Raw genomic sequence first — 11,447 nt, forward strand, 5'->3', positions numbered from 1 at the left:
ACCTTTATATATATCTTTATTTATATCTATATCTATATGGGCGTAGATAAACTTTATTATTACCTCATATTATATAATCAATTTTAACTCCATCTGCATTTTTTTTCTGTATTATCTTTGCCTTTATGTCTCTGAATTGTCCCGTGTTTTCTATATTTTTCTTGAATTCGTTGATTTTTGCTCAATTTTCTTAAAATTTCATGGATTTTCTGTAGATTTTTCTAGATTATATTAACTAATTAATTTGGTTACAGATTGTATCAAAGTCAAGATGCTCGTTAAGTTTTTCTCAAATTTTCTTCATTTTTTTCTATATTTTTTCGTTTTGTAGATTAATTTCTCCAGATTTTCTTTTTATGGCCAAATAAATAAATGACTGTATGAATAAAAGAACATTAAATAAATAAAGAAAAAAATAAAGAAGTAAACAAAGAAAGAATAAGGGAGCAAACAAATAGAAAAAAAACCTATTATAGAAAACATTTATGGCTTTTATCTCTTTAGCATAAACACAATGTCGCTTATCGCGACATTCAAAAGACGCAAACAACAAATCAATTGAAGTAATTACAGACTTCCAGTAGGTGGAACATGACGACGCTTTGCGCACTTCCTATCGCAACCCAACCTTGAGCTGGTCGCAACAGAAATGGTGAGTTCTTCATCAAGTTCTTCATTAAAACTAATTTTTCTTCATCAGAAGATCGATTTAATCCCGCTCAACGAGCCTCTTCACCGAAGACTCGAAGCCCTAGCAGCAGGCGGATGGTTCATGGTGACGACGATAGGCGGCTACTTCTGCTTGCTCTTCACTGTCTATCTTCTTTTCACCTCTTTATGGTGGCTAGCCCTCCTCTACGCCTTCTGGATCTACGCAGATCATGATACTTGTGAAACGGGTGGCCGCCCTAACAAGTGGGTGCAGAGTTGGAGGTGGTGGTTGTACACCAAAAACTACTTCTCGCCGCGTCTTCGGGTGTCCAGAGGGTTCGTTCCAGACCTGGAGAAAAACTACCTGTTTTGCTGCTTCCCCCATGGGGTGGTTCCTGCAGGACCCTTCACCAACATAACGTGCCAAGGGAGCAACTTCAATTCTTTGTTTCCTGGTTTTTCCATCCGAACCACCGGTTTGGGGCTGTTGTTCTGGTTGCCTTTCACACGAGACGTCGGTTTGGCCATTGGTGGGGTTTCCTGCTCGGCCAGGTCTTTGGTTAACATCATGAGCAGACCTGAAGGGGGCCAAATCGCGATTTTGTTTCCTGGAGGAGCGGCGGAGGCTTTTCACGCTCAGCCTGGAGTCTACAAGTTCGTGGTAAAAAACAGAAAAGGGTTCGTGAAAATCGCGCTACAAACTGGGGCGCCCTTGGTTCCTGTCATCACATTTGGAGAGCCTGATGTCTTTGATCAAGTTCGAGGGCCGGTGATTCGGAAGGTTCAAAACGTTGTGAAGAAGTGGTTTGGATTTGTGCCCATTGTCTTCTTAGGAAGTGGGTTTTTCCAGAGGAATTTCGGGCTCATTCCGAGGAGGACGGTCCTGACGACTGTTGGTAAGTTTGGACAACAGTTTGGTGGTGACAAAAATATTGAAGTTATTCAGTTGGGAAAGCAATTGAGGTGCAAAGAAGAGACCAGCCGACTGAGGAGGAAATGGACAGAATACATGGGACTTTTGTCGAGGAGTTGGTCAAGCTGTTTGATGAGTATAAGTTGGAGTTTTTGGAAAATCCAGACGAGCATCATTTGGTGTTGGAATAATTGACGTTTTGTATAAAAATAGGTGGAGGACCATAAAAAGAAATGATCTTTAGAGCCAGTAGTTATTTGTGTACCAATAAAATGCACTTTTTTTTGTTAGATTACCAGGAATTTCAATAAAAAAGCGAAATTACAAATTAATTTGGCCGAAAATCGAAACTTAAAAATTTCCAAAATTTTGCTCTTGCTTTTGGAATTGGTATAGTGTCTAATAAATGACTTATCAAAGACAAAACTGTTTCAAATTTTCAATATTTAACTATTAAAAACTCCAAAGTTGCAGAATTTTAAAGCAAATTTCATGCTAAAAATCAATTTTTTTTTAATTTTGGTAATTCTATGAATTTTCTATGAAAATTCTATGAAGAAAATAAAAAATTTTACTTTCATCCCAAAAACCAAAATTTTGAAAATTTCGATTTTTTTTCGAAAATTTTGTAATTGCACAAATAATTGACACGACAAAAGTAGGTACATCTCGGAATTTCAGTGTTTTATTGATAAAACTGACAAATTTTCCGAATTTAAGAAAAAATTGGAAAATCGCTCTTGGTCTGTTTAAAGAATACAATTTTCAAACTTTTGAAATTTTGCAAATGTATTAAACGTATCTAAAGCACTAGTGTTTCCAAATTTTGTATTTTACTATCAAAATGTTCAAAGGTACGGAATTTAAAAAAAAATGAAAAACTTTACTTTCAACCAGAAAATCAAAATTTTAAAAATTTTGAAAATTTCGATTTTTTTCTAAAATTTTGTAATTGCACAAATAATTGACACGACAAAAGTAGTACCGTCTATGAATTTTGTTTTATCAATCCCGAAAATTTACGAGAAAATAAAAAATTCGTTTTCTAGATCTTCAAATTCTCTCGACACTCATTGGATAATTTGTAAAAACTGTTTATCCTATGGTTTCTATAGATTTCATAAAGATTACTTAGACTCTTAAAACTTCTTTTTTTGTTTAAATTTTCTAGATTATTTCTAGTTGATTTTTATATTCTTTCTGCATTCTAAACTTTCTAGATTTTTTTGAATTATCTAGATTAAACTCTCTGTCTTGGGACAGTCGGGATTTTTTCTCATTTTAGAGACCTGAAAAGCAATTTTAATTTTTTTTTCGATTTTTATATTGTGCTATATTTTCTCTAAATTGTTTTTCGTTTCTTAGATTTTTTTTCTAGATTTGTTTCTGATTCATTTTGTTTAGAATCCCTAAATTCTAGCTAGATTCTCTGTGCTTTTTTTAGTATTTTTGCTAGTTACTCATTATGTTTTCCAAAAAAAAAAAGAACAATTTCATTCAAAGACTTTCTTTCATTAATTATTTTGGTCTATAATAATCAATCTGAAAAAGTTTTCTAAATTATGTACATATTATCCTGCGCTATGTAAGCATTGAAGTCATTTTTTTGCCTGGGTTCTAATAATGCATGATTTTTCGGCTGAAATCATGCATTAAAGTGGGCTATTAATGAATGATTTTATTATAGTCAAGAGATTATTATATTCGAGAAATTCTGACCAGTAAAATCATTTAGAAACGCGAGATTTATCGAAAAACTACAAAGTTTTACAAAATTTTCGATTTTTTATTTACTAAAATTTTTTCAGTATTCTTTGGCATTTATTATCTAAATAGCAAGATAATTAATAAGTAAGCAGAGATTTCAACCTTTATATGCATAAAGTGTTTAATAAATGACTTATCGAAAGCAATACTGTTTCAAATTTTTAATATTTAACCATTAAAAATCCCAAAGTTACGGAATTTTAAAGAAAATGAAAAATTTTGCTTTCATGCTAAAAACCAAAATTCCGAAAATTTCGCCTTTTTTCAAATTTTTGGAATTTAACACAGATAATTGACGCGACAAAAGTAGTACTTACTCTAAATTTTATTGTTTCAACAATCCCCAAATTTACGAAAAAATTGAAAATTCGTTCTTAGTCTGTTCGATGAATTTTTTATTTAAACATTTGGAATTTTGCATGTTTATTCAACGTTTCGAAAGCAGTAATACATATTTCCAAAGGAATTTTGAAGAAAATGAAAAATTTTGCATATATCCCAAAAATCAAAATTTTGAAAATTATGAAAATTTTAATTTTTTTTGGAAAATTTTGTAATTGCACAAATAATTGACCCGACAAAAGTAGGTACATCTCCAAATTTCAGTATTTTATTGATAAAACTGACCCAAAAAGAGAAAATTGGAAAATCGTTTTTGGCCGTTCGAGGAATACAATTTTTAAAACCTTTTGGGATTTTGAAAATGTATTAAACGTATCTAAAGCAGTAGTGTTTCCAAATTTTGTATTTTTTATGTTTTCTTTTGTTCTAAAAATCAAAATTTCAAAAACCTTTAAAATTTCGATTTTTTTTTCAACAATTTCAGTAATTTGGCGCAAATAATATACAGGGTGATTAGTAAGTAAAGCTCCAACTCTTACCTGGAGAATCAGAGATGTTTTCCTTTTCTTGTAAAAGTTATAAGGTTGTAAAGTTGACCAATTAGGACTCTAAAAATAATTAAATATCTGACTGAAAACATAGTAGTTTGGTTTTGACAAAAACGAGAGTGCCAAACAACTGTCACATTTGACATGATTAGTCAGTGGCGGCACAAATGTACTTGAAACTGAATATTTAATTCGGTTTCAATTACTACCACCTTCATAACATTGCTGTTACAGTTTGGTGCTTTACTTACCAAACACCCTGTACATGACGAAAGTAGTCTCGTTTCTAAATTTTATTCCTTGATCGATAAAACTGTCCAAATTTAAGAGAAAATGAAAATTTCTTTCTTGGTTCGTTCAAAGAATACATAAATTAAATTTACAAGGTATCGACAACAGTAGTGTTTAAAGTGCGGCTCATTGCTATCAGTCCATTCTCCTGTGTAAATTTTCGAAAATTCTTGGTTGTAAATTAGACTTTCAATTCTTTAGGAAGAAAATTAGGGGAAAATTGAATGTAGCGATTTTTGAGGTTAACACGCTGTCAAAGTTGAGTGTATTAATTAATATTTAATTAAAACTTGATGCAAAAGTAAGATTTAGCTTCTGCGCATGCCACAGTTAGATCAAGGTCAAACGCTATTGCTGCCAACTATTATTGATAAAAATCGCTAGGGACTGCTGCCAACTTAACTTTTTAATGAGTGGACCGATAGTAATGAGCTCTGGTATAGTTCGTACAGTGAGAGTTTAAATGACAGAAAAGTCACTAAATCTACGCAATAAAAAGTGTACCATACGCGCGAAATTTAAAATAAGAAAATAACCCCAGTTACTGACAACCCTGTCAACCCATTTCGCGTAGGAATTTAGTGTTTTTAGTGTATTTTGTAGCATAATTTGCTGCCAACCTAAATGTCAACTGTCAAAATGTCTTAATCTCGCACCGGATTCTAACAAAATTTTTGTCAGTTTAGGTTGAAAGTGTTTACTTTGATAGTTATTTCTTTACTTAAGGTTGGAATCTTGATGAGTTAGGGGTCGATTTCAAGTGTGACTTGCGTTACTGCAAATCACATTTGCATCATAGCAACGCCAATCACATTGCTCATACCTTGACTACGGCTGCAAATTTGCGTTAACGCAGTGACTTGAAATCCACCCCTTAGGTAACTTTGGAAATTTTAAGATGACAATATTGTCCTCCAGAATTTCACATTTTGACAAATTGACAAAAATTTTGACAAAAAAGTCAATTTTAAAGGGGTAGAAGTCCTCACCATCACCCCTCTATTTTGGCCCTTTTTTGATTGATTTTATTTCTCTAGATTCGTCCGAATATTGAAAAAAAATCCAATAGTTCAAAAATTTTTAGATTCGGAAAAAATCCCTACACCTAGCAACACTAACAAGAAAAACAGTTTTAATAAAATATCTGCTAATCTGCACTGAAAATAATAAAAACAACGGTGCTGATGATAAAGCAAACATTTCCTATTTGAAACTCCGCAGAAATTCCAGGCGTTCTTGCGACGAATCACAGAGAAGCATTTTAAATTTGGCGCCTACAAATAATTCTCTGCAGGAAAAATAGCCTTTAGTGTCGCCACCTCTTGCCAAAATCCCAAATGTTATGAATGGATCAAAACTCTTCTCTTATAGAAAACTCTTATTTGAAAACAGAAGTTTCCCTAAATTGTCAATAGGTGGCACCTCTATCAAGCTTATCGGCTAATACAGCTAATAATTTAATTGTCTTATATTTATTGATTAAAACCGTTATCTATTGTTCAATTAAAAATGTCATCAAGTTGTTTTTTTGCAGAGGAAAATGTTATAAACGCATGTCTGATATTAACCCATACTATTGCATCTATATTTGACAGACATAAAATTGGTTTTCAATTTATTTTTTCGTATACAAAGCTTTACCTAATTTTGGAAAAGGTCGAAATAAATTTTCTTAAAGTATATTTTTCCTGCAGAGAATTTTTTGTAGGCGCCAAATTTAAAATGCAACTTTGCGATTGGTCGTTCAGCAGAGCGAGTTACGCAATGCTGGTTTTTGAGACTAAAACAAAGAATTGTCACATTTATTGAATTGTACTGTTGTGATTCATACAGGGTGATTTTTTAAAAACGGCAGGCGTTGTAGAATTTTTATTTATGAACCGATTTTGAAAATTAAAAAACAAATTAAATGGTTTTTAATTTACTATAAACTGATGAATTTAAAATTTTTTTAAATGTCTTAGTATCTTTTGGTCGACATTCAACTTTGGAACGAACCAAAAATTTCAAAAATTTTGAATTATTCTCTGTAATTATGTCAATTTTGCTCGTAGATTAATCAAATTTGATGGAGTTCGTTCTTCTTAAGCAACTGATTATTTGTAACAAATTACAAAATAATAGAGCCAAAGAGACAAATTTTAGAAATTCTTATTTTTGGAGCAAACCAAAAATTTCAAAAATTTTGAATTATACTCTATAATTCTGTCAATTTTGCTCCTAGACCAATCAAATTTACGGAGATCGTTCTTCAACGGCAACTTACCAAATGTACAAAACTACAAAATTATAGAGCAAAAGAGACAAATTTTAGAGACTTTTATGTATGGAGCGAACCAGAAATTTAGAAAATTTTGAAGTTTTCTCTGTAATTATGTAAAATTTGCTCGTAGATTAATCAAATTCATGGAGTTCGTTCTTTATCAGCAACTGATTAATTTTAGCAAATTACAAATAATAGAGCCAAAGAGACAAATTTTAGAAATTTTTATTTTTGAAGCGAACCAAAAATTTTAAAAATTTTGAACTATACTCTGTAATTATGTCACTTTTGTTCGTAGATTAATCAAATTTATGGAGTTTGTTCTTCTTATGCAACTAAATATTTGTACCAAATTACAAAGATATAGAGCAAAATTAGAAAAAATTTTAGAAATTTTTATTTTTGAAGCAGACCAGAAATTTCAAAAATTTTGAATATTTCTTTCTAATTCTGTCAATTTTGCCTTTAGACCAATTTAATTTATGGTGGTCGTTTTTCTTAAGTGACTTATGAATTGTACCAAATTACAAAATAATGGAGCAGATGAGACAAATTTAAAAAAAAATTATCTTTGGGCCGAAGCAGAAATTTTAAAATTTTGATTTATTTTTCTAATTCTTACTATTTTGCTCCTAGACCAACCAAATGTGTGAATATCATTGTTTTTAAGTAATTTATTAAATGTATCAAATTACAAAATTATAGAGTAAAAGACACAAATTTTAAAAAAGAGAAAAATTTTAGAAATTTTCATTTTTAGAGCAAACCAGAAATTTGCAAAGTTGCAAAAGGCTCATTTTTTTTGGATAATTTGGAAGATATTAATTTTCTTGATTCAGAAATGTGTAATATGTTGTACTTTTACAAAAAAATATTTTTAAAAAAATTATCAAAATTGAAAAACAATAGGCAATAGAAGTTTGTGGAGATTACCATCTTATATTTCCTTATTTGATTTTTCAAAATACAAAATTATTGTGGTTGAATGTACAAGACAGAATTTAGAATTTGTATCTCTTTTACATTGTGAATTCAGCAAATTAAAGAGTGTTTTCACAGTCTGTTTCCATTGCGCAATAATAAAGTTAAAAGCATGTAGTCAAAAACAGCTGAAAATGTTTTAAAACTGATACGGAAACTGGGATTACAAACACCAAAAGATGGAGATAATTGGGGTTTTCCAAGCACGATGCTTTTGTTTGGAATAACCCAAGAATGATAAGCGATAAGAGTCGATACGCTCTTACATTTAAAAACCGCAATCAGGCAATTGGGGTTTTCCAAGCACGATGCTTTTGTTTGGAATAACCCAAGAATGATAAGCGATAAGAGTCGATACGCTCTTACATTTAAAAACCGCAATCAGGCAAAATGTACCAACAGTTCAAAAACTGACCAACATGGAAGTCGTGCTAATTTCCGCTGCAGCTCTTGGTGCAAGCGCTGGTGTAGCTTATGTAGGAAGTTTTATCGCTCAAAATGTCGCCAAATATTTCCTCCACAGCGGTGAATTTTCCACGGAAAAAATTTCGCGATCAGATCTAAGGTAAGATTAATTTCTGCAATCAATTATACATCCTAAAATGTTGAGAATATTACAAAAATTAAAGGAAAAATAAATTACGGTCGATTCGAGATCGGGAAGTGGGAAAGGGTGGGTTTTAAGGGTTAAAATCGGTTTATCTCGATTTCCGGCAAAACTACAAGTCTTATGGAAAAAAGTTAAATGGCAAAGTTGTAGGTAATAAAAAGATCTACAACTTTTGTATTTACCCTTTTTTCTCATAACCTCAAAATTCACATGAAAAACTCAAAAAAACACGTTTTTGGTTTTTTATTTTTATCTTTTACAATTTTTTTTTTTTTGTGAAATTTGGTGAGAACTTACCTTTGTATATACCAAATACACAAGAATTTTTTGGATTTGAAAAATTCATTTTTTTCTCCTTATTTTTATTTAATACCGAAAGAGCACCCTAATTTTCAATCGAAAATTCACGCGTCAAAATATCAGCTTTTTTCAAAAAGTTGGTGGGCTTTTTATTCGTTGAAATCTCTCCTTTCTGATAGTGTAATAAAAAATATACGTCACTATGGAAAATATTTTCAAAAAATTTAAAAAACGAAAAAAACTCGAATCGAAAAATTATTTTTCTACCATTATGTTTAATTTTGAGCTATTTATTAATATTAACACTGTAATTACTCATTTAGCGTATGATTCTATGTTACATTGATTAACAAACAAATTTTCAATCAAAAGATACTACTATAATTAACAAACAACAAAGTTAATAATGTGTATATTTGATAAAACAGCTACAATTTGATTGCTCTGGCATTTAAATTAACAGAGTTGCAGTTTTAACATATTTTTTCCAAAAGTTTATAGTTTATTCCCAAAATAAAAAAATCTAAAATTTGACATTTTTGATCTGTAATAGCATTTTTTTTCGCAGTTAATTGTATATTAATTACTGTACGTCTAAATTAGTAATCTCCTCAATTTTCATGTTTGTTAAAAATACAGCCCTTAATACATATATAATTTAAACAGTTAACGGTTTAATAAAAAAAATTAAATTTGCCAAAATTAGTACGTTTTGCTGTAGAATTTTGAAATTTAGCAGACTTAGTAATTAAGTGCAAAGTAGTAATTTTGCCAAATTTGATTGCTTTGGCATTAAAATTGTTAGAGATGCAGCCCTTATTAGACAATTCTTTCAGATTTCGGTTCAATCAAAAAATTAAATTTTCCAAAATTACTAACTTTTGCTGTATAATTTTGAAATTTGGCATATTTAGTAATTAAATCTGAAATAATATCCTTGCTAAATTTCATTGTGTTGTCATTAAAATAGGCCCATATATTTTTTCCAAAAGTTTTTGGTTCTTTTTCAAAATAAAAAATTCCAAAATATGACTTTCTTGCTTTATATTTTTGCAATTTAGCACAGTTAATAAATAAGTCTAAATTAGTAACTTCCTCAAATTTTATTGTTTGGCGTTAAAACTGATCGAAATAAAACCCCTAACAAATAATTTTTAGTTTTTGGTCCATTCAAAAAAATTATAAAAAATTTTCAAATTCAGTATCTTTTGCTGCATAACTTTAAAGTTTCGTCTGGTTAGTAACTAAGTCCAAATTAGTAACTTTGCCAAATTTGATTGCTTTGGCATTAAAATTGTTAGAGTTACAAGCATTAACATATTTTTTCAAAAATTTCTAGTTCTATCATCAATTTAAAAAATTTCGAAATATGTTTCTTTTGATCGATAATTTTGTAATTAGGCACAATTAATAAATAAGTCTGGATTAAAAACCTTCCAAAATTTCATTGCTAGAATCGGAAAACGACGAAGGAATACCATCAAAGAGACAGAAATTATTGAACTAAAAAATATTCCGAAGAACATTTATATAGTATGAGATTTTTTTTATGAGAAAAATATAATAAAACTGTAATAAACCAGCTTTTTTACTGAAAAAAAAATAATATCCTCATTTTTTAGACAAAATTCCCTTTAAATCCTATCTTGAATATTTTTAACAACCATTTTCCCATGTTTTATTTTGCAATTTTAATGTTTGATGGATTGAAAATTTTTTCGTTTATCAATGTAACATAGAATCATACGCTAAATAAGTAATTGCAATGTTAATTTTAATAAATAGCTCAAAATTGTACATAATGATAGAAAAATAATTTTTCGATTCGAGTTTTTTCGTTTTTTAGATTTTTTGAAAATATTTTCCATAGTGACGTATATTTTTTACTACAGTATCAGAAAGTAGAGATTTCAACGAATAAAAAGCCCACTATATACAAAGGTAAGTTCTCACCAAATTTCATAAAAAAAAAATTTTTTTTAAAAGATATAAATAAAAAACCAAAAACGTGGTTTTTTGAGTTTTTCATGTGAATTTTAAGGTTATGAGAAAAAAGGGTAAATACAAAAGTTGTAGATCTTTTTATTACCTACAACTTTGCCATTTAGCTTTTTTCCATAAGACTTGTAGTTTTGCCGGAAATCGAGATAAACCGATTTTACCCTTAAAACCCTTAAAACCCTTAAAAACCCACCTTCGACACTGGTCTATATTTTAAATTTGACTACAGAGCTGGCGACCACATCTTTGTTCCTGGAGTAGGGAGCCAAGCCTTGAAGATGAAGGGCCTCGAGGGCTATTACCACCACGGCGTTTATCTTGGAAAAATAAATGGACAACACTTGATAACTGATTTTGGAGTTGTCAGTTTTACGCGGCCTGCAATCCGAAAACTCGATGACTTTATAGGAAAGTACTCGAATCAATTGTACCGGCGAAACTATAGCAATTCATCGCGTGTTTTGCCAATTGAGAAGACTTTGAGATATGCAAAACTGATCTGTGAGGACGCGCGTACTAAGAATGTGTGGCCAAAATACAATCTTTTGAGTAATAATTGCGAACACTACGCATCGTTGATAAAAATGGAGTCCGTTTATTCAGATCAGACCAAACATTTACCGCAAGATGTTTTCTACGAAAATATGGTAGTGCCAACCCTTGGGAAAAAAATTTTGAAACCTTATAGTGACGATAAGAATTGAAAAAAAATATATCTTATTCAAATTTCAACTTATTAGATTTTGTACTGATAAAACAAATAAAGTGTTGTGGCCAAAA

At 30.4% G+C, this 11,447-nt stretch overlaps 2 protein-coding genes across 4 annotated transcripts; both read left to right on the forward strand.

Annotated features, from left to right (window-relative positions):
• Positions 1 to 570: 570 nt before the first annotated feature.
• On the forward strand, positions 571 to 1,896 carry LOC148172213 (2-acylglycerol O-acyltransferase 2-like). Of its 3 annotated transcripts, none has more exons than XM_088038974.1 (3): positions 571 to 652; positions 701 to 1,547; positions 1,598 to 1,896. In XM_088038974.1, exons 1-3 carry the CDS (start codon positions 650 to 652, stop codon positions 1,753 to 1,755), a joined length of 1,008 nt encoding a protein of 335 aa, XP_087895100.1. In that variant the 5' UTR covers positions 571 to 649; the 3' UTR covers positions 1,756 to 1,896. The 3 variants fall into 3 exon arrangements, with proteins under 3 accessions (XP_087895100.1, XP_087895102.1, XP_087895101.1); XM_088038976.1 differs by having other exon boundaries at positions 701 to 1,543; positions 1,590 to 1,699; XM_088038975.1 differs by having other exon boundaries at positions 590 to 652; positions 704 to 1,547.
• A 6,239-nt stretch (positions 1,897 to 8,135) lies between these two features.
• LOC148172214 (uncharacterized) lies at positions 8,136 to 11,447 on the forward strand. Its single transcript, XM_088039356.1, has 2 exons — positions 8,136 to 8,321; positions 10,897 to 11,447. The coding sequence occupies exons 1-2, from the start codon at positions 8,176 to 8,178 to the stop codon at positions 11,369 to 11,371; spliced, it is 621 nt and encodes a 206-aa protein (XP_087895482.1). The 5' UTR covers positions 8,136 to 8,175; the 3' UTR covers positions 11,372 to 11,447.

Source organism: Gnatocerus cornutus, chromosome 6 (genome assembly GCF_029298725.1).
Source record: "Gnatocerus cornutus isolate USDA-ARS CGAHR chromosome 6, icGnaCorn1.1, whole genome shotgun sequence".
Classification (NCBI taxonomy): Eukaryota; Metazoa; Arthropoda; class Insecta; order Coleoptera; family Tenebrionidae; genus Gnatocerus; species Gnatocerus cornutus.